General features: G+C 41.5%; 1 protein-coding gene across 2 annotated transcripts; it reads left to right on the top strand.

The window, feature by feature from the left end:
* The first annotated feature begins 708 nt into the window (after window positions 1–708).
* Window positions 709–9,802, top strand: ISCA1 (iron-sulfur cluster assembly 1). 2 transcript variants are annotated; one of them, XR_012773474.1, is made up of 5 exons: window positions 709–869; window positions 2,554–2,607; window positions 4,342–4,447; window positions 7,276–7,503; window positions 8,654–9,802. XR_012773474.1 is itself a non-coding variant. In XM_075488581.1 (4 exons), exons 1-4 carry the CDS (start codon window positions 789–791, stop codon window positions 7,422–7,424), a joined length of 390 nt encoding a protein of 129 aa, XP_075344696.1. In that variant the 5' UTR covers window positions 709–788; the 3' UTR covers window positions 7,425–7,711. The 2 variants fall into 2 exon arrangements, 1 of the variants encoding a protein (XP_075344696.1); XM_075488581.1 differs by lacking the exon at window positions 8,654–9,802 and having other exon boundaries at window positions 7,276–7,711.
* The last annotated feature ends 17,582 nt before the right edge of the window (window positions 9,803–27,384 follow it).

The raw sequence follows: 27,384 nt of genomic DNA, 5'->3' as shown, positions 1-27,384 counted from the left end.
GCAGCCTGCGAAGGGCAGGCCCTTCTCCCAGCCGCTTCCAAGCGGCCTTCCCGCGAGGACTGTCCACCCGGCCGGCGCCGAGAGGAGCAGCTGGGCTCCGACCGCCACCCAGCCCTCACCCAGCCCCTGTTGGGCTTAAACCCGGAGGGAGGGGGAGGCAGCTGGCGGGAAGAGGGCAGAGCCGCTGCAGGACCCGCCAGCGACAGCCGGCACCGGTCACCGTCTCTGGGTTCTGCACGCTTCGCTGAAGGACTTGTCCGCCCTGCGCCACTCCGCACCTGGGTTTTGCCTGCGCTGCCAACGCTTCCTATTGAATAGCCTTATGCAAAGCTGCTTAAAATGGCTGCCTGTGTGACCATCAACAAATATTCATGTTCTTTGCCCGTATTTCTCGATGGGGACTCAGGGGCCTCCGTGCTCCCACAGACAGGCCTTTCCCTGCCGCCTCCCCGGGCAGCTGGGGGCGCCTGAAGGGACGGCCCTCCTGCTGCGGCTGCCCCGGCCAAGCCTGCCGCTTATCTCTGCGAGCAGCCCTCCTGCCCGGGGCCGGGCGTGCGGCGCAGGCCCGGGACGCAGACGGCGGCCCCCGCCCAGCCGCGGCGGCCGCAGGCGACGTCGCAGTCCCGCCCGCCCGGGGGTGGGGAAAGGGGCGGAACGGCCGCTGCCTGCCGATCACAGCCCGCTGCCCAATAGGGACGGGCGCCGGAAGCGCGCCGTGCGCCCTGGCGTCACGGCGTGACGTCGTCGGTGTCCATGGCAGAGGGCAGAGGACGGGGCGGAGGGGGGCGATGGCCTCGTCGGTGGTGAGGGCCACGGTGCGCGCCGTCAGCAAGCGGAAGATCCAGGCTACGCGCGCCGCCCTCACCCTGGTCAGTGCCGCGCCGCCGCGGGCGGGGAGCGCTCGGCGCGCCGCCCGCAGGCCCCGGTGGCCCTGCCTCCTCCTCACGGGTGCGAGCGCTGCGCCACGGGCCGGGCCGGGCTGCCGGGCCTCCCCGGGCCTTGCCGCCCGCCCTGCGGCAGGTGGTGCGCAGCCGCCCCTGGGCCGCCGGTGACAGCGGGGCGGGACGAGGACGGGGACGGGGACGGGGACGAGGAGGAGGGCGGGCCGCCCAGCCTGTCTGCGCGGACGGTCCGACCTGGCAGGGGACGCGGCGCCGCTGCGTCGGGCCGTGCCGGGGGCGGCGGGGGTGGGACTCGCCCGGGGCAGTGTCGCGGCCGAGGGCCTGCGCCGTTCGCCCTCGGAGGTTGCCAGCTTTGCGCTGCGGCTGGGCTTTGCTCGGTGGGAAAGGGCTACGGGGAGGCTTAAGGGATCTCTTCCTCTTCGTGAGTTTAGCGGGGGGGAGCTGCTGCTCCTCGCTAGTCCCGCCGGGGAGAAGGTCCCGCGCCCCTCTGCTCCGTGTGCAGGCAGCCCTTGCAGAAAGCAGGACTGCGGAGGGCAGGCAGCGGGAGAAGGGGGAACATCGGTGCGGTCGCTTCCTGCGGCGGGGCCTTTTTGCACAGTCAGCCGAAGAAGTGTATGTGGATATACACTTTAAAAAAAATGGAAATGCAGTATCTACAGAAGCTGACGAGTAGGTTGTTTCCAAGGAGGCTTTGTATCCTTTTGATAATTGAGGTTAATTGCATAATCCATTTGCTACTAGCAGCAGTACTGGGGAGGCTGTACTGTTGAGAGGGATTACTGCAGAGGAAAGTACAGTCGGTTCCCTGCAGGAACAGGGGCAGATTGAGTGCATGTAGTTCAGTCATTTGCCAGAGCAGATAATTCCTGTTCAGTAGTGATTCTGTAACAAATGAAGATTAATAGCGGTAATTAGAAAAGGTTTTCTACTGTAAGTCTAACTTGTAGTGTGCTTTGTGTGCTTAAGTCTGCTCATGGTAAGAACTTCATGTAAGAACTAATGCTTTTCCTTTTGCCAGTGTCTTAGAAACTTGTAAGCATATAATGGAAATTTTTATGTTTGTGTTGTGTTCTTGCGTTTCTGCAACAACTAGATCCGCATGAGCAGTGAATTTATCTGCTGTAAAGTCACAGTTCCCCTCTAGGTTAGTGGGAAGAGAGAAGTAGGCCATAAATACTTCTGTACTTAATTGGTTTTAGTCTGTAATAGGTATGTGACAAAAGTTTTGCAAGACCATTACTACTTAATTGGATTGTGGTAGTGATTTGGGGGAGGGGGGAACCCAAACAGCCAAATATTAAGAACTGAAGTTCTTGAGCTATCTGTTTGCTGGCAGTGTGGGTGAGGAAGGGAGTGAAGAGGTTTTGTGTTCTGCATGGATTAGATAACAGCAATCATCTGTTTTACAGCAGAGTGTGTATCTTCATCGCAGACATCAGTTTCAAGTAGAACACGGGCAAGTTAATACTGACAGGTGGACTTGGCAGATAGGAGACAAATGTAAACTAAGAAAATTTGAGTGCACAGAGTTGCAATAGAAATTTTTTATAGTACAACTGAGTACATTGCACACTTTAATATGTGCAAGCACTCACTGCAAGTAAACCAAAAAAACCCGTTTCATGTTGATGTATACATTTTTGTTTTTCAGACTCCATCAGCTGTTCAGAAGATAAAACAGCTTCTTAAAGATAAACCTGAGCATGTAAGTATAAACAGCGCCAACCTGTAGATTATGCTAGGGTATTAGCACAGTTCATGATCGCAAAGCATTTTTGGCTAACTTAGAAGCTTGAAATAAGCACTGAGGTTTTTATTAGAGATGTTGGCGTCTTTTTGTGGAGGGGAATGCATAAGACTGTTTATATATCAAGCTTCGTTTCTTTATGAAATGAAATGCAGGAAATAACTGACTGTAATGACATTTCATGGTACAGTTACTTTTGAAATGGATAAAGTTGACATTTTAAGCTTCAAAATATTTTTTAGCTATATTTTAATGAAGTCTTTTAGTATGGCATAGTGGTGACTTCTGGTAGGGAAAGATATCTTCAGCTGTTGATATTAAGATGTTATTAATTAAGTTCTTGTAGGAATTCTCACTGTGAAGTACATAATAATAAAGTTAGATTCATACCCATTGGAAAACATATAATTCTTAGGAAACTTGCCACACAATGTATTTTTTAAAGTAATCAGCATTTCTCCAAAAAACTGATTGAGCTTGTCATCTTTTCTTCTTGGGGAAGAACACCCAGAGTCTTGCTTTCTAACCATTATAAAAACAAGCATTAGATTTTCTTCTTTACAGTAAGTATTATTTCAAGAAGAATATTTCTCTTTTAACTTCCATACAAGGCCCATTGTTTCTTTTGCTTCCTGCACATCTGCAACTAACGAGACTCTTTGTTCTAATGTTTTAAACCATCCTAAGGAAGTCCTAAGCCTACAGCTTAGCTAGTCCATCATCCCCTTGCTATAAATGGTGTTTGCGTTTTCCAGCCCATTATTTGTAGCAGTTCCTGTAGAGAAAGGTATTTAGTCTGAAAAGATTAATCGCTGTTTGTCTGAGATCCCACTTGATGACAAGTGATATGTTTTGATAACATTTTTATCATAACATTGATTACGGAGATAGATAATATAATTTTCCTCTTCAATTATGAAGCATTGGTATGTGGAAAGTGGTACAGATACTTTTGAAAGATTGTTGTGCACAAATAGTTTTTTGTTTCTTTAAAACCTTTTCTCAGTTCTTTACTTACACAGATGCTCTTTTTGCCAGACTTGTTGGATACTGTGAATGTTACAAACATGTTGACTAGGTTGGCTTTTAAAGTTGATTAAAACAGTAAGCAAATATACATATTGATTTAAGGAGGGGATTGCTTTTTAAGTGAGACTGGCAATAGAGGTAATGAAGAAATCAAAGAACATTTTTCAAAACTTTGGTTTGAAGTAAGTTTTCTGATGGTGTCATTACAAGAGTTCTGTGAAAATCTAGTAACTGCCTTTGTCTTGGCCTCACAGCTTCATAATTATGTTACTGTCAATAATCTAAACATAGCACCTGAATTAGCATCTGAGTAAACTTTAATTTGAAGTCACAAAAATATCCATCTTTGAAATTTGACTGTCTTTATGAGACCAGGCACCTACAGGAGTGCCAACAATTTATTACTTCAAAACTTTAATGTACTTTAGGGCTTGATCCACAGTAGCAAACATCTGATGTTTGCTTTTACTTTGGCAGTCAGTTTTGTAAAGTCAAAAAATGTTACCTCTTAATCCATTAAGTTAATTCACTTCTGTTTTGTGGAGAATAATAAATGCCAGCATTTTGTTGTTCTGCATACTTTTTATCTTGGTGTTCCAGAATAGGTTTTGAAAAAGTCATGAATGAGGGGTTGGTTTTTTTGTTTTTTGGTTTTTTTTTTAGGTAGGCGTGAAAGTAGGTGTTCGTACAAGAGGATGCAATGGACTTTCTTACACATTAGAATATACAAAATCGAAAGGAGACTCTGATGAAGAAGTAGTTCAAGACGGTGAGTTTCTGATGCAGCAGAGCAAACTTCTGTGGTGGGGGGGAAGAATAACTTATTACAGGTTTGCTGAGGTACAAGTTAGAACTTAATTGTAGCGAGTTATAGCAATAGGTCCTACTGTTCTGTCATGGGAATTGTCACCTTAGTTTCTGTTTTGAAGTAACCAGTTAGTTAAAATCTGCAGCTTTGCACTCTCTGCATCGGGGACTGCTCCACCAGAATAGTCTAGTCCATCGTTCATGTCTTTGGAGGTGGCTAATAGCAGGTATTTAGAGGAAAATACAGAATAATATAAATGAATACTTTATCAGCATACCTAAACCAAGGTTTGGCAAAGTAAAGATTTTATTTGCAAGGGATTTTTCCAATTATCTTCTCTAACTAGTCTTATTCTTCATTGATCTGTAATTTGTTTTTAACCGCTTTATGCTTTTGACCTTTGCATTGCTTTGTAACAACAGTTTATATTATTTTAATTTAAGAGTATTTTAAAAATTGTTTTCATATGCTGGTTTTTAAGCTTTCTGCCTGATAATTTCATTGAGCATCCCATGATAAGTCTATTGCTAAAGTTCCTGTCATGGTTTAACCCCAGCCGGCAACTAAGCCCCACACAGTCCCTTGCTCACTCCCCCGTGGTGGGATGGGGGAGAGAATCAGAAGAGTAGAAGTCAGAAAACTAGTGGGTTGAGATAAGGACAGTTTAATAGGTAAAGCGCACACAAGCAAAGCAAACCAGGGAATTCATTCACTCTTTTGAATTGTCAGGCAGTTGTTCAACCATCTCCAGGAAAGCAGGGCTCCATCACATGTAACGGTTACTTGGGAAGACAAACGGTGTCATTCCAAACGTCCCTCCCCTTCCTCCTTCTTCCCCCAGCTTTATATACTGAGCATGATGTCATATGGCATGAAGTATCCCTTTGGTCAGTTGGGGTCAGGTGTCCCAGCCGTGTCCCCTCCCAGCTCCTTGTGCACCCCCAGCCTCCTCGCTGGTGGGATGGGGTGAGAAGCAGAAAAGGCCTTGACTCTGTGTAGGCACTGTTCAGCAGTAATGAAAACACCCCTGTATTATCAACACTGTTTTCAGCACAAATCCAAAATGTAGCCTCATACTAGCTAGTATGAAGAAAATTAACTCTACCCTAGTTAAAACCAGCACAGTTCTACACATTTTTCCAATTTTTATAAAAATTTCTGTCAGTGGTCTTTTTGTCAAATATGGATTTTTACAGAAGCATAATAGTGTTTGGTTTGGTTTCTGTTCTTTTTCTGAAGGTTCCTAAAATTCCTTTCATGGGGGTGGGTTTGTTTTTTTTAGGCATTACTGAAGTTAGTTCTATTATGTTCAGGAGTATTACTTTTAATTTGGTGGCAAAGTAAGAGATTTGACTGCAAGTGGGATATCACAGTTATTTTCTTACAGAAGCTATGCTGCTAGGCAGAGCCCATCTTCCAGCTGTCTTCAGAATACCTGTGACTAACTCATAAATTTTATTCTCTTAAACAAAGAATTAGTTGGAACTTCAGCAAATTATTAAATTGAACCAGAGTATGCGAGATAGGGACTGCCACCTAATTCTGTAGATGCCTTTTGATTTCAAATTCAGCTGGCTTCTGGAGTTACCTCTTCTGCTTGACTCAGAGCTGCTCTAGCTTTATAGGGCTGAAAACGCATTTTTCAGAAGGCATTTCCTGGTTTGGATCTTAAGGAAGATAAAAGCAGTTTCCCACAGCCAGGTCAGAGACTTTAGTTTCCAAAGCTGGACAGCATTTCAGGTGTGCCTGTGTGCTTTCTGTTTTGTTTTGGTTGCTTCTAGACAGATCTCCGGTGAAGACTCTGACTTTTATATTGCTCTGTGCTCAGTGAGATGGTGGCTTTGGATACCAGCACAAATTTTCTGGCTTTTAGGTAGTAAGTCACTGCTTCAGGGATCAGGTCCATAAACTCTTTCATTAGGTTTAGCCTTTACTGTCAGTTACTGTCCAAATTAACCCCAAAAATGTGTAGATTCAACTCAGTTGCCCACAGGCTTGAGTTGTGTTAGTAATGTGTTTTGTCTCAGTGCCTGCTGTGATGAAACAGCTTTCTAGCAATCTCTCATACGACTTAATGAGTTCTTGTTGCTGTTTACTAGTATGATTTTACATTTTAATTCTTATTATTTCCTGGTCTGTGGACAGCTAAAGCAGTCTACTCCCACCTTTGTGTCAGATTTGCAGTTTTAAAGTTCAGTAACTTTGCAGAGAAGTAGATACTTTGTATACTTTAGAAAAGGGACCTCTTTTTAGTTCCTAAGATGAACTGCTAATTCTTCATCCTTAAAGATTGTGATACACATTTGCCTTATTATAGCATTCAGTATTGCTAATAGTTAATGTAGACCTAATAGTTTTGGCAGAGCAAAAAATAATCATTTTGAGAGAGGAACGTTTGGTTTTTCAAGGTTTTTGGGCATCTCGTTGGATGCACAGACTAAGAATGGTAGGAAATGGGTTACTGACTGTAATGCATGGGAATTAAGTATTGAAGCTGAGATGCGTTCCCAAGTTCTACAGCTTATTTCCCTGGGTATCATTATTTAAACCCCCCCCCCTAAAAATACATACTTTCATGTGCACACACAAATAACAGTGCTAGACTGTTGCTAGAGTTTTATAGGTAGAGTAAAAACAGTGATGGAAATGCCCAATGTTAGGCGAGGGAAACCAAGTTACACTGGTAGTCTTCATATTTAGCTTCCATTTTTTATCACTGGTCAAAGGAGAATTTTAAAGTGAATGATGATTTTGCTGTATGTAATTTTTTGGTCTTTGTTGTCTTCAAGGGGTTAGAGTGTTTATTGAGAAGAAGGCACAGCTGACGCTCTTAGGAACTGAAATGGACTATGTAGAAGACAAACTGTCCAGTGAATTTGTCTTCAATAATCCAAACATCAAAGGAACATGTGGCTGTGGAGAAAGCTTTAACATCTGAAATCTCAGGACTACTTTGACTTTGAACACCCCAAAACACTTACTCTTGTGGCTTTTGGAAGCAAATGCATTTTCTTCAGGTTCGTAGGCTGCGTAAAGTGTGGGTACCAGTAAGAAAAATAAAGTTAAATCATTTTGAAAATGGAAATTGTGTGTTAAATTCCACCACTGATGTAGTTATGCTGTAATTTGTGATGAGTTGGGATCCAAAAGGTAAGAATAGTAAGTGCTGTAGTAACATTTCTGTACTTTCACATGCCAAGGAAATAAAATCTCACTGTTCTTTTCCTTTGTCACTTTCTTTGTCCACTCTACTCACGCTTCCCCATCTGAAAGCCATTTGAAAGAATATATTGCCTATGTGTTCTGCTTTGATTTGGGGGTGAAGCTCCAAAAAACCCCAACCATTTATATGTGTTTGTGTTTAAAGATTTATATACATAGGCACACAGCCTTCAGCTTCAGAGTTCACTGTGATTATGTAGATTACTTGCTTTGTTTTTGTAGTTTTCTGATGCTGTCATCTTTTATGTGTGGGTTTTCTGGTGGTTTAATTTCCCGTAAATCCGGGGAAGTCCAAAAAGAAGTTCAGGTATTAATATGATGGTAGGCTACCATAGCTCTGCTTGTAAAAATAGTTCAAAATGGGCTAACCCAGTTTTAATTCTGTTGCTTTTCTTGTTGAAGGCACAGTCTCTGCTGTACTTCGAAAGTAATTTTCGAGAACATGAAATATATTCAGGCACTGGAATACTAAAGCAATGTACACACAAGCCTCGTTTTCTCACATTTCTGCCATTTATCTTTCTTGACTTAAATTGCAAAGTTGGGAAAACTGCCTCCAGATTCTGATGCCCCGTGTTCACATAATGTGCTGTCTGTGCACCAAAAGCTATGAACACTTTTTTTGAGAGAGAAATCTTACACTTTTCATTACATTTTTTTGTAGTCTTGTCTGCTACTAATTTTGTTACAGCTTGAGCTATGTTTTGTAATTCTGTAGGCACTGGGGTTTTTCACCAAAGCTTATGGTAACTTCTATTTAACTCCTGTCTTGACGTTAACTCAGTAACAGGAGGAAAAGCATTTATAATTTAAAAAACCCTAGTATTTCATAGTTCTCTTAAATGACTCTAGACAGTAATTAAAATATTATGTTTATAGGAGGCCGTTTTTTCTTTGGAATTTAACTTACTTTCTCCTAGTCAGAGTTTTGTTTTTGTAAACCAGTGTTTTTCAAGCTTCTAAAGTCTTCAGCACTTCTTCAGTGGTGCTCAGGCAGAAGCGTAAATGTCTCTCCAGGCCTTCCCAAAAGCTGGTATGAGAGAAGTACTGTTCCATCCTTTTATCTCCATGTTTCCCTGATTGTCCAAAGATGACGTGCAGCTAAGCTGCTCGCTTGTGCAGAAGAGAAGGTAACGTGTCTGCCTGGGCAACTGATTGGAACAGCTGGTGAAAAGGGTGCAAATAAAAAGGAGGGGACAACGGGGACTGGGATCTTGCAGTCAAGGACAAGAAGGTGTCGAGATGGGAGTGAACTGAGAGTGTTAAGGCTGCATGTTGAAAATCCAGAGGTCATGTTGATCCTGGACAGTTGTAGCCACATGCCTGCCAACAACTTCAGAATAGTAATGTGTTGAAGACATAGGATTGCAGCTAAAAATGAAAAAATAAAATAGTTCTTGATCTCTTTTATGTAGTGCACAGGAACAGAAGGTCAGAATTTCCACACCTATAGTTTAATATTAAAATACTTGAATTTTGGGTGTATACTATATCACCTTTTGACACAAAACCAGTATTTCTTTCAACAGTCAACTGTTGTACACAGTTACTTTACTTTATATAGTAATTCAGGAATTACTGGTAATACACTGGCTAGGTGGATTTATAGTGCTGTAAATCTTTCAGTCTTGCCAAACAAAAAAGTGCAGTTAATGCGATATAGCTGCATTAATATGTCTAAAACTCCAAGCTAAGGGCATTTCTTCAGATTGCATTTACCTGCTTCTTGCTAGAGGGTAAGACTTTGAATGTGGTAGCACTGGTGGTTGCTAAGAGTGCTAGTACTTACTCATTTAACTTGTTTTGGTGGGGAGGAGGGGTGTTGGTTTGGGGTTTTTTTTTAGACCTGTGGCATGCATAGCAATCCTTTTAATGTGTTTTGTGCATATGCCTTGAATGAAAGTTTGCACTTTCATACACCCATTAAATAATCCTCTAAACTGTCACTTTACTAAGACACCTAACGCACAATGTGTTAAATTTCTGTTAAAGTGCTATTTACAGTTACGTAGGAACATGGTTTTGTTGATTGGTCCATTATAATTTTGTGCAATACTGTATGTAGAGTTCTCAGTTATAATAATAAATATTGCCTGTTGGTAAACATAAAATATTCCTATCTTGAATGATTCTTTTTACAATAATAAACAAGCACAGGGCGGGGGGAGAATAGGTTTGTATGCTGGGATTACAAAGCAGATACAATATCACTTGTTACCTGACTTAATGTTTCTCAGAAATATTAAACATTTCCAAATACTAACAGCATTGGAATAGCATAGAAACATATGGCAAAAAAATTAACTATGTACAGAAAGGTATTTACACATACAGTGGGCTGTTAATGCTTAGCCTTCTATTAAACTTCGCAACACACTGTTCTCAGGGTAAAAATTCTAACAGGCAGGATGCTTATTTGGAAGGTTTCTACATGCCAAAAAGTCATTGTGGTATGCTTTCATGCAGGATAATGATTTTCATCAAACTGCTGACATAAAAGTTTTTTAATTGGCTAGGCAATTTGAGGGTGAGAGTCAATGGGCATTCTTGGCCATTCCACTTCAGTGCTGTATAATGGCACGGATATGCCATCCTGTACTACGTTTATGACACATTTTGGGTTTTCTCTTGGATACAGTCTTTCCACCTCTAAAGCTAAGTTTCCCTTTCCTGTTACGTCAAGATTCTGAATGATAGGGGGTGAAGTAATAAATTTTGGAAAAATGCTAGAGATTGTTGATACATGATGCTGGAGAGAGAGAACCAAATCCTTTGTACAGTCAGGAGCCTGGAAATGCAACAGTTACCCTTCTGTTTGAGTTCTTACAGACCTTGTAAAAAAAACGCTTGCACCAGCAAGTCAGTAGTCCTGATCTGCCCCTTTTTATAGCTCTCCTTGAATGGCTCAGGAAGAACAGGTTGTTCAGGAAAACACTGAACAGTTCAATATGCAACTCATCCTGACAACTGGTGATGGGACAAAATGAATTTGAACTCCAAAATAAAAAATAAGACACAGGTAATTGGACTGTGAAATTTAATGTCAGGGAAACATACTTTTTTTTGTTTGTTTTTGTTATATCCTATCTGCCATAGGTTGCTTCTATTGTTTGGGGTTTTTTTTTAATTGTAATTATTATTCTCCCCATTTATTCAAATCAGCATCTTCACTAGTGGAAAAATTCTCCAACTGTACCACTACTGTGCTTCCATTGTCTGCATGGCCATTTATTAGACAAATTTTTTATGATGCTAAAATTTTGCAGTTTCTTCTGACAGAATTCCATAGCTGTCTAATGTGGCAGAGTGTGCACCTCTGTTTGTCCCAAAAGACCTCAAAAGAGTACTGGAAAAATTACTTTTTGTCATGACCAGTACAGCTTTTTGTCTATAAAGTGATCTGCCAGACAGTGAGCAGTTTGGCCTGCTTTGTTCTTTCCTGCCACTATTAACATATATGAGAGACACTGCTTCAACATGGTGAGCAAAAAATGCAAGTGCTTAGCACAATTCCACATGCATTTGGGTTTGAGCAGCATTTGAATAGCAATTTTTGTATGCAATATCTGGCATTTTTCTTGAAGAGAGATACAGCAAGGGAAGATTAAGTGCTGATTTTAAGCAAGGTCTTCGCCCTCATCTTTTACGGTCCCGTTCGGTGGGCCGTTCCTCAGCCTGTGTGTGCCTTAGCTGGCAGCGGTGCTCCCCCAGCTCCTCACGCGGTGGAACCCAGGGGTCCCAGACCACGTCTGTCTAGGGGCAGGGTCCTAACCCTTGCTGCTCTTCGTAGGCTCGACTCGAAACGCTAGTTCATGGGCACAGATACCTACTGCCACTGGGTGGCAGCAAGTTTCCAGTCCACGCGTTTCAAAAGGCGACTCGCCTCCTTCCCCATACCCGTCCTCTAAGTTTCCTATTGCATCGCCTGAATACCGGAGTACTTTTGCTTATTCTGGTGAAAACCATTGTTCAGCTGTGCTGTTTGTCCTTCTTGTAGTCTGTCCTGGGCTTTTTACCTGTTCCAGAAGGATGGCGGATGACTGCAGAAATGCAAAACGCAGAATCACTTCAGAGCTCCTGATGGAAAGAGGAGCAGAGCATAGCTTTCTGACCAGCCTCTGCTATTGAAGCATAGGTTTTTTTCACAGTTCCTCTCCTTGCTAGTAATGTGCTAATGTACTTCATTAATGTTGTGTCCAGCTCCAAATTGTTGCATATTTGTTTCTGACAGTTAGCTTTAACCTCTAGGGTAATGGACGTTCCTTGCTGGGATGGTACAGTCCAGCGGGACAAAGAATCTCATGAAACAATATAGTCTCCATTCACAACGGAAATACTCTCATCCCCTACACCTTAATTATCTGGGGTTTTTACTGATTGCCTGATGATTTTATTGAATATGATTTTAATGAAAAATTCCTTCTGTACCTTACTGAAGCTAAGTCCAGACAGCAGGAATAAGCTCCCCTTACTAGCTAATGAAACGAGACAGCCTCCAAAAATTTGAAATAACCTGAGTAGCAGAATTCCATTCATACAGAGGATTTGCAGCCAGCCACTTCCTTTTTCAATCACGTGCTTTAATTTTTAATTTGTTCACAGTGAGTCATTCACAAAGACCTTTTATTCCTAATCACAGTAGTCCTTCTGATTAAATACTAAACAGTTGTATGGAATGTGGTAAAACTGCATTTAAATTGATTGCTTTGCTATTAATTATATTATTTCCTTCCTTGTGCTTGTTTCATATAAGCAGCTTAAATGCAAGCAAGTATTCAAATAGGGAGAATAGGCAAGGTGCTAATGAACGCAATGTTGTGGAATCTTATGACGCACATAGGTGGTAGGGAACAGGAACCAGTCCCTCCTGTCAACCTCCATTTTCACCAGAGATTTGCAGAGTGTGGTACTCCCATTTGCAAATGAGAGCTAGCTGAAGTGTATAGTCAACATTTATTTCTAGTGAATCTCTAATGAATACTCCCCCAAAATAAATAGATAAATAGAAAATCCAATACTTGGGTATAAAAAGTGATAATGTAAAACTGCTGTTCGGAAACTTTGTTGAGAAGAGAAAACATATTGCTTCTCCTTGAGATACATCTTCTGAATTTCTGCCTTTACTATTTGAGCTATGAACTGAGATTCAACAAACCAAACAATGGCAAATCTTGCTGAAGTGGTTTTAGGAAGTTCCTGTGTACTAGTCCCCTCTGTTTGAGGCTGCCACTCCTATGGCAGATTTGTGAAACAAGTGCGTGAGGCTCAGTTGTGGAGGGTAAGTTTACATTAATGTGTTGCACTGTGCATGTAGTTACCCCAAGAGAGGAACCTGTTTACTCTTGCTGAAATGTGGGAAAACCCCAGCAAAGTGATAAATAGTTATAGAGTGAGTGTAGTTTACTTAAACTACCGTATCAAGAGGAATTAGAGGTCATCTGCCCATGTCTCAGGGAGCCTGAAATACCTGCTGCAAGGATATTGTAAGTTGCCTCCCACAATATTCTTTTCATGAAGAACCTCTGATGTCTATAAATAATTTAGAATTAATAATTATAAATTATTATAATTATTATATATAATATAATATAATTTATATATATAATATAATATAATTTATAATATAATTTATAATATAATAAATAATTATAATTAATAATAATAAATTAAAATGCTCTTGCAACCTTTAAACCCAAAGCTTGTTAAACATGTAACACGGATCTTTGCCATTCCCATTTGATGGACGTGGCCCACTGCAGAACTGTGAAGCAGTATAAAAAGACTCAGAAAAATGGTTTTGAACTCCACGTTTGGATGCTCTCAAAGAAAACTATTCATGTTAGATCTACGCATTTGCCACCCTGCGTCTTACTGAAACTTGTGCTGCCAGGGCTGTACTTAAACTGGTTAAAGCAGCCTTGCGTTATAATTAGGCCCATATGTAGCAATAAAGAGGCTTTTGCATGCACACAGTTCTAAAAATGGAAGCCTTGGTTTATTATGAATTGGAAAAATATTTCCTGGAAAACAGCACTTTGGTGGGAACCTGCCAGCACTGAGTTTTGCACGGGAGATGCTTTGGTGCACTGTGAAGGCTGTGGCTTTGTTTCTGCTCTGCTTCATACCTCTGGCGCTGCCTGCTCGAGAAGCTTCCTTCATAGTAAAGCAAGTCCACACAGACCATGGCGCTTTTAGTTCAATAAAGTGTGCCTGTCACACAGGAGGTGAGAGGATAGTGAAAATAGGCAGAAAACCAGGAATTCTTCACCCAAGGTAAACTATTTAGTAAAATATTTAGCCAAATAAATATAAAATATCTTTTGAAATAATTAAGTATGGTATCTGTCCTTGTGCCAACCTGAGCTGCCATTTACTGATGCTCGTTGTCGTGGCCCAGAGGCCCCAAGAGTTACCCCGTGACTGACGCCAGCCTTCCCCTCCCGCTATACCCAGTAAACCAGAGCTAGGACTGCAGTCCCACAATGTGGGGTTTCCCCTCCCTTTTGGGTGTGAGGGAAGGACCAAGCCTCCCCCTTCCCTCCTGCTGGGAGCCAAACAGAGAAAACGAGGTGCGGGGCAGCCAAGCCCCGCTGGTGGCGGCCATATTCCCCAGCCCCAGCTGCCGCTGCCCCGCGGCTCCTCAGCGCCCTCTGGAGCTCACTGAACACAGTGTCCTGAGCTGTTATTGGCTACCTCAAGCTCTGGCCCCGCCCCACCCACGAAACACACCAATCATGTGCTCTCTGGTCAGCTGCCCCGCCCCCCTCAGTGAGGCTGCTGAGGGTGGGGAGGCGGCCATGGGCGCTCCCTCACAGGCCCTGGCATGAGGGGCGGGTGAGCGCTTCGTGCGGCCCTCGTTTTCCTCCTTCCCTAACGAACTTCATCTCACCAGAAGCGTGGTGGTTTGTGTGAGGCGTGTGGCAGGGCCTACCAAGGGCAGGGCCCATGGCGAGCAGGGTGGGCCCAGGTTGTCACTGGGCTGTCAACAACCCATGGGCATCCCGCTGAGCAGGAGTCTCTTGGGGGTCTCCTCTGCTCCCCTCTGCTTTCCTGGGGTGCGGAAGATGAATTCAGGGGAGAGTGTAGCAACAGCGGGGAGGCCACTGGGGAAACCCACAAAGTGAGCTTAGAATGTACCGGTGTGCCTTGGTGAAATGTAAGCGAAGGAGAGAAAAATGCTGGTCTACCAGGATGCATAGGCAGCAAGCAAGCAGGGCTTGACTATGGCAGGAAAAGGGAAACCAGGGGAAAAGAGGATGACGCTAAGTAAGGAAAATTTAGTATATTAGGATGAGCTTGCTGCTGAAATCTCTTGGCCTGGGAATCATCTCACAAGGAAAGTGAGAAATCCTGCCATCTTTGAGAAGGTTTTAAACTCTGATGGGCAAAGTACTGTGATGCGTAATACAGAAGCACCATGGTTAGCTCACTGGACACTGGGGAATAAGGGGCTGACTCCCTCTTGGGCATTTGTATTTTTCCTGTTCATCTTTTCTCCTTTTAATCCTGTTTCTCTGTCATTTTCATGTCTTTTAATTACTAATTAAAATTGCTTTTCTTTTGTCAGCACAGTGAAGGCACAATGGATCAAAATGGGAAGGATATTCTGCCAGAAGTTACAGAGCAGAAGAAACTGTCATTCTCTCTTGGTTTGAAAGTGAGTATTGTAACAGTGTAAAAGCAGTTTGTAGGTTTTCTGTGTCATCTACTTTCTTTCATCCTCATTTTTTTATGGACTGATTGGCTAGGTAGCTGTACAGTACCAAATTTTTATTTGTTCAAAATCCTCTTTGGTAGGTATAGTGGAACTGTCAGAGTGCAAAGATATTCTAGGCTAAGAGTCACAAACACATTTGTACTGAATTTTTGCAGTGAAAAAAGAATTGATACCAGAATTTATAGCAGTTTAACATTTCAAGTTCAGTATGTCTGAGCATAGAATTTCAGTTACTATCATTTGCCCCTATTCTGAAAAAAATAAGTATTTGTCTTATCTTCATGGCATAAATCAAAAGAAGATTTTGTTTCTCAGTGATGCCGTATGTATCAGTACCCTTGGTCAGAAGATCAGTAGGAGGCAGGTATCTGATTCTGCTTTGTCCCTTAGATTATGTGGCCTTAAATAGTCATTTATCTTAATGAAAACAGCTCACTTCCTTTCTTTCATAAACTTTGGGTACTCTTTGAATAAACCAAACAGCCACTGCAATCCCAACAACAGGCATTTCTGCCTGGACTAGTTTCCAGTCGAAGCAATGCTGCTTACATCTATATAGAAATGGTCAGTTTCTCATGAGTTTTCAGTAAAATAAATTTATTTTTAATGCATAGTATTTGGATCCAGTACTTAATATTCTAGGACAGCAAACAAGTACCACATCCTTCTCATGGTTTACTGCATCATCTTTGCAACTTCCTAGTAAGAGATTGGCTGGCACTGGGTGCTGGACATAAGCTAAGCAGAGGTATACACAATGTCACAGCTTCCTTAGGTTCACTTTCTCCCTCCTAGTGATCTGTTTTACACATGTATCCTTACACATTGTTCCAGACAAATTACATTTTTAAACTAATTTTGGACAATTTTATTAATCAAGGCATGATGTGGAAAATTAGAGATTTTTTTTCATGGAGCAGTTGACATCTACAGTCTGTTATAAACATTATAAAAGATATGCATAATGTTACAAATCAATCCAAAGGGAACCTATTCTGTCATTATTGTGGAGTGCTGGGAACAGGGTTCATCATCTCTTATGTGATCATCTTGCTTTTACCTTCATACCTAGCCCTTGATTACTTTTTATACTATGTTTAGATTGTAAGATTTTTATGGCAAGGATGATTTGTTTGTATTGTATGAAGATCAGTGGCTACCAAACCATGACTCTTATCAAAACTTCTAGTCTTTAAAAAATGTAAGTAATAATAGTAACAACATTAATACAAGAAAACTTCGTAGTCATCCATAGAATTTATTTTTACAGTCCTGCACCATTAATGTGAAAAACTTCCTATAATCTTTTCAGGTATCAGAATTGTTGTCATCCCTCACAAATATAGAAAATGAGCAGCAAAAGTAGCCATCACTTTTGGAGCAAGCGCACATCTCTCTCTTTTATACTATACAGTCAGCAGTAAGATCTAACAATTGGGATGCTGCAGCATGTAAAAAGCACAGCCTTCTTTCTAATGAGTCTATTAGTAGCAGTTGTTCACAAATAGATATTGCAAAGGAAAATGCTGAATCACCAAGAGCAGGAATGAGAATCCCAGACAGTTTCATATCTGAAGATGTCAAACAGATGTCTAAATCAAAGTAAAAAATATCTGTTGCTGGAGGGCACAAAAGAGCTGATGTTTGTGACCCACTGCAAAAACTTATACTCCCTTACGTGTTTTTGATCAAAAATTGCCTTCCTATGCCAGTTTCTTTGATCCAAGACAAATGTTTCAGTGGGGAGATATTATGCAAGATACAACATTTCAGGAAAGAGAAAATGCTCCAGCCGACATTTGAGACTTCCTCCATTTCTACATTAGACACTTCTGACGGTGAGCAGCCTGTACTGATAATTATTTATGTCTCAGAATAGCACAAATGGGATTAGCCAGGAACAACAGAACAAAAATTAAAAGAAGGAAAATAATTGAGCCTGAATTTTAAGAAACAGCTCCTGAATGTAAGAACTCAGATATTACACTCTGAAATTATTTCCAAATAGTAGAAGCATGAATATCTGAGACATGGAAAAAGACATTTGTCGAGGCAAAAGTAGGCAAATGATCTGCTACATTTATTTACACCAAACATTTATTTTTCCACAAAAGCCTGCAAGAAATATCAAAAACATATACAAAATCATGACAGGAATTTGGGATCTCTCTCAGATCCATGATGTGTTACATTTGGCCCTTGTGCACAGAGATAGTTAATTCTTACAAGTTTGTTAGTTGCTCCTGACATTGAATTCAGTGGGAAACTTGGCTTGGATTTCAGTGGGAGTTGGATTCATGTAAACAATTTTCTCCTCATTTGAGCAAAGCACTGGATTCTCAAACGAATGACACCTTGTTTTTTTAACTCTACATCTGCTCTGAAGTGTATTAACAGGCTTTTTTATGGATCTGCTACAGTTAATGCCTTGCATACACCGTGACCATTCTGTGTGGAGAAGCTATCACACCAGAGCATCTTTGATCCCACTTGAACAACAGAGGGGAGAATCTGTGCCAAAGCAACACTTTCCATATTTCTCCCCTCTTCCCCATCTTCATGACTTCAAAGTACTTTAGGGCTTCATATCAATTTTTCATATATTACTCTGTGTGTGTGCTTGTGTGCGTGTGCGCATGCACATCTAAGAAAAGCACCAGTTCATGGCTCTGAGTGGCCTTCCTGCCTAACTGGGGAAAAATTAAACCAATTTTTATAGCTTCTGGATTCTTAGATATAACCTCAAATCTCCAAGGAACAATTTGGAAAACATACGTCTGTATGTTTTCCACCACCACAATACTTTTGGGTAGGAGAGTCTGTACCTGAAGACTGCCATAGCATCCACTTCCTTACGACCCTCAAGAAGCTGACAACTGTTTAGGCAGCTAGTTTCAATTGGTTCTCATACTGTCTCTGCCAAGATGTTCCTCAGAGGCCAACAGTGACAAAATCCATGCCTAGGTGACCAAGGAGGCTTTAACATGGGGACAGAGTGAAACAAGCTGAAATAAGATCAGTTTTTTACTTCAAATAGCAGATGCAACATGGGCAGCATCAGTACAAAACCTGTCTTCTCTGATCTGCCAGCAACCCACATCTGTGAGAGCGTGCAGTTGTTAAGTGTTGATGTCTAGTCTCTTTTTGGTGTAGTGACTGAGACTGGTAATATGAGTGCCAAACAGTGATGATGACATGCGAATTATCTTTCCTCTTGACTTTGTAATCAGTAAAAATCTCTCTACCGTCTCAGTGGAAGCAGGAATAGGCCTATATTTCTTTTCTAAAAAATATCAAAAAACAATGTAGGCATTTATCAGTGTAGATACCTCACGGCAAGAGTTCAGTCCTCAATATCAGTGTAAATTATAGCCTGCAGAGGCCAGTGTTCTGCCTTGTTACAGTGTACTCCCATTTATTTTAGCGAAAAAGTTGTATTACATGTGTGTTAACATGATACATATTTTTTTGCCAGTGTCAGAAATACCTGTGTGATCTACCACGATCTGAGGGGACTACAATGGAAATTGTATAAAGGCACTGTGAAGAGGAAAGAGCCGTTCCAAAATTTTTTGAGAGAAGCAACTTACAGACCTTTCAAGATACTACAGGGAACAGCTCAGAAGGCACACTGTGTCCTCCCTTTGATTTTTAAGGATTCAATAATTTTCTCTGTTTATCCTGCATATCCTGTTCTGCGTCATGAATTTAAATGGGAATGACTGCAGTTCAGTAGAGAAAGCAAATAAAACTGTAAGTGCTGTAGGCAATTAAAAAGCTATCATTATTTTTAATTATTCTTCAGACTGCAGTAGTAGCTTGAAATTGAGCCTGGAGCATGACCTCCTCATGCTGTACAAAATAGCAGAACAAAATTACTCTCTCCCAAATGTTTTACTGTTCCTCAGATGTGGAGCAGCTTGAGGGAAACATGAGCCTTCAGACAAACAAAGTACATGTATTCCTTTGTCTCTGCAGGAACGTAGTAAGTTGCTGTTTATATAACAAGTAGTATGTCTTTTTCTGTTCAATGTAATTCCCAGTCTAGAGAGCTTGGCTCAGTTAACTGCTGTCTGAGATAGATATCCCTGGGTCTGATGTGATCCTGAGAGCAGGCATGTTCTAGGTCAATCAGCCCACTTACCTAACCAGGTTGTGCCCTGCCCAGACTAAGGAACTCAAGACTTGTCCTTCCTCCTCTCTCATCCTTTTGTTTCTCTCTCCTTATTTTTGCATATCCATCTCTCTATATATATTTCTCCATTGTCTTCTATTCTCTCTCCAAACAATGCCTTGGGTTTTTTAAATCACCTTTTCTCTCAGAGTCTACTCTTGTCAGTCATGAAACAGTCTTTGCTTCCAAATGCCCAGGGAACAGCCCCTCTTTCAGTTTGCTTTGTTTCAGAGATAATTTTCCCAGTTGTATTCCTCCCTCCTCTTCCATTCTCCTTTGACCCATCAGACTCTCCTGTTTTATGACAGGATTCCCTCAGTCCTGATTACAAAGGAGATCTCTCTGCCAGACCCACAACCCTGTCTCCAAGTGTTAGCAACACCTTCGGCTTGCCTGGTTGTCATTGCTAATCAGTTAGTCCAGTGGTGTTGCCTCACCAAAAAGACTCTTTTCTTTCCAGCTGCCCTGAACAGCCACAACCATTCTCTTCAAGCTACTCAGAGGTCTCCACTGCTGTAGCTGCCTGGTAACTGTGCTCTTTTTCTGTCTTCACCATGCAAATGAGTTATTCCCTGGAGGCACATATGACAGTTAAACACAGCAGATGAAAACAGTAATTTCTTTAAGGATGAGATACCAAGTATGGGTGCAGTCCTGCTGCACCAGATGGTATTTATGAAGATACCTGAGGAAAGAGTGCCGAAGCTGCCTTAGCTTCCCACCACTAGTCATTCTCTCAGAAATCCCACTGTGTGAGAGCTATGTAAGAATTTGAGATTTACTCTAAACTGTGAAGTGTTCTTCTCAGATGCATAAAGGGTGTGGGAAAGAGCTTAGTGAAAAACTCAGCTGGGTTCTACTTTGCTCAGCTTTAATTGTATCCCAACCCAGAGGCTGGCAGCTAGGTGGTGAAGTACTACTTTGTGGTTGGTTTTTTTTTTAAATGATCTGATCTGAAACCCATCAAAATTAATGAAAACCCCCAGGCTTCAGTGAACTTTGGATTGGGACCATAAAGCATGAAATGGATTTCTTCTGACATAAGAAAGATAACTATTCAGTGAGTATCCTGGCTATTTTCTGATAATAGCTGTCCCCGCTTCAGAATTTTAGTTTGAAAGGACACGTAGCTTGATTTCCCAGATATGTACAGCTGGGAGAAAGCACTGCCTCTGAAAAACATTGTGCAAAAGGGTTCTAGATGAAGGAGGATAATATAAATTTGCTATAGAAATGATTCCTTTAAAAAAAGGAGGTGTTTTAATGCTGCCCAAAGGCAAGACTGTGCCTTAGCTCCTGGAGACTCTTGCTTCACAGCCTGATGGTGTCACACTGGAGAGCATCCTTTCCTTGCAAAGTGATCTACAGAATGATAAAGCAGATTCTATACCTCTGATTCCTTCTGCACATAGAAACACACTCAAAATGTGAATCTTACGTCTATTTAGATGAATTCATGCTGCTGGAGTAGAATATGTAACACAAATTAAAGCTTGCTTAGATCTTAGAACAAGTGCCTATAAAACAAAAGGAAACTAGTGCTTGTGTTTCAGTTGTAGCACTATCATAATCATTCACTGTCTGTAATTTGCAGGAAAGACAGGTTTATATAAAGACAAATATAAAACAAAGATTGCATAATGTCCAGGAGGTCAGCTTAGGCTGTCTTTAATTATGATGCTTAAAATTCACGGACAAGCTAAAACAAGTAAAATTGCTTAAGAGTCTTTGGAGAATTCCATGAAGGGAAAGCAAATGAGATGGAGGAAGGCACTCTAACCTGTGTTTTGTATCAATGTTTTTATTGATGTAGTATTTTTTACAGTGAGGAATTTAACACAAATATTCTAACATCATTGCTGAAACTGAATAACCGAAAGCTATGTAGGAGAAATATAGTCTCTTTTTCCAAGCTTTCAGTACTCCTATGCCTTTTGAGGAGTAATTTGAGCTATTACCCCTCATCTGTAATTACCTTTATTAAAACATGTGAGAGTCTAACTGTCAGTGATGGTTGTGATGTTGGATGTTTAATTCTGAAGTGCTTTATTCCATGGAGGGTGTTGGAGCTGGCTCACTGCACTCTGCCTGCGTGCTGCAGGGGAAGCCTCGCTGTCTAATGTGGGTCTTTGAATTCTGCTATACAGCAAGATGATTAGAAGTTACATCTTTAAAGCTGATCTTAAACCTCTCCCCTGTCTTCCCTCTTTCCCCCCAAATCACTCTAGTCAAGTTTTCTTCAGCTCTATGACATTTCAGGCTTGCAAACATGGTGTGGGTTCTCATGCAACAAACAGAATACATAAAAACAAAAAGGGGTTTTTTTGTCCTTTTAAGGTTGCCTCTGTCTCTGATCTAACAATGTGGCAACACCAGTTTTCTTTGCTCCATGATCAGTACTGTAACGGCTTGCGTATTTAGGAATGGCTGTGTCACAGTGGGTTGTTTTTTCTCCCATCTGAAGCACAGCTTCACCATAGAATTATACCATAGAGGGAACAGAAGACCAGGCTCTTTTGTGCATTACATGTAAAACACAAAGAACCAGGAACATTTCTTACATTGGAAAGAAGTGGTCCATCCCTCCCAGAACTTTATAATCCTCACTGAACTCTTGCTTTATCATTATGTTTTAAGAGTACCATGACGCAGCAGAAGTTTCTCTCTGTTATGCAGTGGAGTAACTGTTGCCTTGTACAGATTTGCTGTAATATCTAACAAGTTACAATATGCAACAATTTGTTCTCACATGTAACAAGTTTCCACTGTTTGACAGTTTGTGTGATTGTTTGTTTTTTAAGTAATGCTTGACAGTGACAGTGTTGTCCTGTATTCATGCACCTGCTTAGAAATCTCAGTGGCAATTTCACTGGCTGTCCCCAGCCTCTCAGAAACAGGCACTTGGTGACTCAAGCTGTGAGCATGAACAGGGCAGTGTAAGAGAAGGTTTCAAAAACTTTTACAAGGTAATATCCTTTTTTTGTTGTTTTGGTTTTTTTTTTCCCCAGTGTACAAGTAAGTATTCCTGTCTTGTTAGTTTTAGCTTATTAATATACTTGTTTTGTTTTGTATGACGTTGTAGCTTAACATTTCTGTTGTATTATATGCATGGTGCACGTACACATGCTTGACAACTACTAACCTCACCAGCTAAAAAGCATTAAAGCCACTATAAGGAACACACAAATGCATGGAAACTTAAATATAGAGTCTGCTTTCCCAAAGTCACACCGAAAAGGTATCACAGCTGGAAATAATATTCAGGAACTATTGTCTTTAGTCTCTTTTATTATGCCTTGTAAATCATGCACTGTCCCAAAGCATATATAAATTATGCTTCTCTTGATTGCAGAAGTCCCTGTGCATCACCAGAGTAGCGTGAACAGGGCTACATGTAAATGATTGTCACAACTAACAGTAATAAATTCTATGTAATGCAGGTGCAAGGCCCTGTCTGTGGTTTCTTGAGGGACTGCAGAGACTAGAGCAGGAGGCTGCAGGTTTTTGAAAAAAATGCTAGAGCCTGAAGCATGGCAGGAGTTGGAGATGTGGCACAAATCACAGCAGATACACCAAGATTCACAACAGGACAGCTGCTAGGCTCTTCTTCCAGTTGCTTCATGGGGTTGCCTTCTGTATAGAGAAGGGGGATGATTAAATTTGAATGGAGACACCTAAAGAGCGTGGATCCTCTGTCCCACCTGAAATGGCAATCACTTAGAAAGCAGACATAGGGAAGTATTATGGGTCTAGCTAGGAAACCGCTATTTTCTTTAATGTTTGGGTTTGGGTTTTTTTTTTCCTGCTAAGGTTGTTTCATTTTAAGGGAAGATTTTCAGAAGGTCCTTCTTTGTGAGATGGGAGAATAATATTAGCAGACTGAGTGGCACACAGATCACGCCCAACAGTAAGTCTGCAGACTTGGAGCACTGCTGAGCAGCCATTGCAAAAAAAATGAGAATATGTTTGCACTCTCCCTATGTCCTGAAGTATTCTGGGACAGGGACAAGTCTGTTGGCAGCAATAGCTTGGGAAATAGTTCTCAGGTCTGTAATTGCTTGTACTTGCAGCTGATCCCAGGCTCTTAAAAATCATGTTCATACAATTAGGGAAGAGAAATTATCAATGTAATTAGTCCCCACTTACTGCTCCTGAGGCACCAAGAGAGACAGTCTGTGCTGAGCTATGCTCCAGTGGGCTGTCACATTCTTGCTTTGCGTATATTATTTCAAATGCATTATTTTTAGAGCCTTCAAGTCTATAAAGGCTTACAGATGTTGGATCAGGGCCAGCTCTGACCATGCTCCTAGAAGGGGTGGCCACAAAGAGCTATTCAGGGTAGTGCAGTGGATGACCTGCAGGTCTGATGAGTTCCTGGACTGTTTTGGTCCAGCTGTGCTTCTCTGTGCTGCAGGGCTGCTAGCTCATGAAAGGTACTTATGTGCAGTTTATTGTTGGACCTAAGGCAGTCCATGGCTGTGCAAAGGAGTGTGAATTGTCTTCAGGGGTTAGCCTTAGCGTGCCATAAGCAGACAAAAGGTAGCAGAACCCCTACCCATAGTTGTGTTTCAACTGTTGCTCTGCTTCCTCTTCCAAGATACAGCAGCAGGATCACATCTCTGTGCCATGCATAATATACTCATCACTGCTGCTCCAAATAGTCTTTTGCTTGCTGCTTCCTATACAAATTCAATGATGGATTAGCACTGCTAGCATTGTACTTTCCACCACTGCTTCTCTTTGTATCAGTAGTCCCCATGAAATAATCTAATCTTCCAGGGGAAAGATGGAACATAATACTAAACAATACCTCTCCTCAATGGGAACTGTAGCCACTGGTGAAGGGAAGAAGACAGGTGCAGATAGGCCTTAATTTCTGTCATGACAAAGAAGGTGGCAGAAGCAGGAGCAACGGATTATCTATAATAAAGTCCATATCTTTCCAACTTCCACTACTTTGATTATCGTTCAGAAAACAACAAAGCAGTCTAGACAGAGCATGACTTAATGTGGCGGCTCTGATGGGATCTCATCATGAAGGATACATATTTCCACAACAGCTCTACTGGCTGCCACTATAGTATCAAGAGATGAGACCCAAAAGAGCATGAGGACTAAAAAGAACTTGGAGACAGCCAATTTACAGCAATTTACCCCTAAGCATAGAAACCAAAACTGTTGTTGCTACATACTTTAAAAGCAAAGGATCCAAAATGATATCTCATTGTTCTGATGCAGAATGTCAACCTTTTAGAGGCATGGGTCACTTGGCAAGCCAAGTAGAATTGCCATGCTTTGTACAGAGCTGGCAGAGACTTTGTGAACTCTTCAAAATCTAGCATCTTCTTTCCTGTCAATATCTCAACTCTTAAGCCAGGAAGCTCTAAAACCAAAATAACACTAATTCTTAAGGTGGTGATGGCATAGGATTCAAGTCCGGGCAAGACTTTTTGGGTTGGTTTTTTTTGCCACCTGATGGTGATAACCCATGCAGATGTAAGCTTTTTGCGCTTCAGCCAGAAACAAAGGGCAGAAGAAGCTCGCAAAGGCCTGATGCACTCTCCCTTATACACGCACTCAGTTTTGAAAAGCTTTGTTTCCTAAATGTTACATTGTTCTGATGTCTGGGGAGATTGTGACTATAGAAGCCTGATGTAGTACCTGTAGCTGTGTAAATCAGGGTCAGCAAAAATATAGCAAACTACAGTATTTGATTAGGAGTTCTGTATTTATTTTTCTATGGGACGGGGGAGATTTTTATGTTTGCCTAGAACAGTCTAGAGGCCAGGGTCTCACTATTGCTTTGGTGAGCAGATGATATTAGCATAGAGTAGTGGATGAATATCCTGAAAAACGTTCTTCCACTGCACACTATTTGCTTTTACAACCTCTATGCAGAAGCTATCAGGCAAAAGAGTTTGCTAAGCACCAGAGGCTTCTTGACTTTAGATTGAGAATCAAATTTGACAATGCAACAACCAGTTGACTGAAGACTACTGTCAACCATATTGCTGATTTTTGTGAACATCCTAATTTTGTCTCACCTGTTTGTCAGAAGGAACATAAAGGATGTGTTCTGCTAACAGGAGCAAAGTGACTGTGGAGGAATATTTCTCATTGGTGTTTTTTGATGTAGGAGAGTTTGAGCAGTTGTTCACAATTTATGTGGTATTTTTACAGATCAGCCTGTCAAGCTTACATGTGCAAACGCATGCATGAGTGTTCATGGTTCCAAGAAATCCAGTCTAATTGAGAAAATTCAACAGATACCCATGCTATGTGGTTGCTACCATCTGGTGGCTATCTCTGCATACTCTGCATTTTTATTTGCTAATTATTTCTGTCCCTTCAAATAACAGTGATGCAAAGTTAATGGACTTTTTTTTTAAATATGCCTGTTCTGCAGTATCAATTCTTGCAGGTTTGCAGAAGCAACAGACTGTCACAGAGGCTGTGTCTAAACTGAACCTTCAGACTTTGCTGTGGTACCCATATTTTTACAGTGCAAAAGCTGGAAATGCTGTTGACGTGACACATTCCAAGGGTGATGCATTCTTATTCCTGCTGCTATGATGGGAGTGTGGAAACACTATTTGCTCAATTTCAGTAGCATCCTGTACCTACCATCTTTGAACTGCTGATGGCAAAAGGAAATTTGATTCATGTAGCCAGTGAGTTAAAGTTGGCAGCAGTCTCAGCCCGTGTGTGGACAATTAGCTAGCAGCCCTAGTGGAAATGCTTTGCTTTGTCTCAGTGCTAAATCAGCAGTAAGGCTGGAATTAGCTCCCTGTTGTGACCCATGAGATGGCAAATCAGGTTCACCCACAGGCACTTGTGCCTCACAGGCACCAGTCCCAGAAAACACAGCATTGCCTTTACATAAACAAATACCACTGTATGAAACTTGTGCTTTGAACCTCTGTAAATTCAACAGAAAATACTTTTTCTTTTGTCTTGCTGCTAATCCTGCATTTATAGACAGACTGTGTTGCTGGATAATCCTCAGGTTCCCACCTGCATTTCCAGAGTACTTCTAGTAGTTCCCATGTGACCTCTAGCATTGTTTCCCTTTTTGCCCTACACTTGCATATGCAGTACATATATTGTGTACAAAGAAGTGCAAAATTCATGTAAGGAGGTGTAAATCAGCCTGTGCTTTATAGAGACCAGACCCCTGTACCAAGATGCACCGTCAGAGCTAAATACTGCAGCTGACAGGTAATTACACAGACAGTCTGTCATACATTACCATACCCCACTACCTAGTGTGAACCCTGGCATGAAAAAGTGATTAAATGATCCTCATATGTTCTAGCTTCCTATAAACTGAAGTGAGGAAAGTTAGCCAAAACTGTACTTAGTTACCGTATGTTAGTTACCACTGCCTTTCCCTGCAGAATTGCAGCTTTGTGTCACTGACAGTTTTTCTAGAAAATATGGACCGAGACCATTGTTAGAAAATATTTTCTAGACCATTTTCTAGACCATTTTCTAGAAAACAGGGACCGAGAGTAGCCATGTGTTGTCCCAAATAAATTAAGTCTCTGAGTGCCCTCATTAGGTGGAAAAAGCATTATGGTTCTGACTTACTGAGGAATAGAGAAGATTGACTTGTACTTTAACTGTGCACAGCAGAGGTCAGGCTAGAACCTGCACTTTCTGAATTTCAGTCAAATAGGCCTAAGTTTTGCAAAGGGCAGCCCACGTTCTAGGAAAAACAGGTTCAGCCTGTGACCTGTGCATGTGACTGTACACATCTGTACAAGGTTGCAGAAAATGCTTGCA

The sequence above is a fragment of the Mycteria americana genome, chromosome Z (assembly GCF_035582795.1).
Source record: "Mycteria americana isolate JAX WOST 10 ecotype Jacksonville Zoo and Gardens chromosome Z, USCA_MyAme_1.0, whole genome shotgun sequence".
Lineage (NCBI taxonomy): Eukaryota > Metazoa > Chordata > Aves > Ciconiiformes > Ciconiidae > Mycteria > Mycteria americana.
Note: the sequence above shows the minus strand (reverse complement) of the source record. Positions and strands in the feature narration are given on the sequence as shown.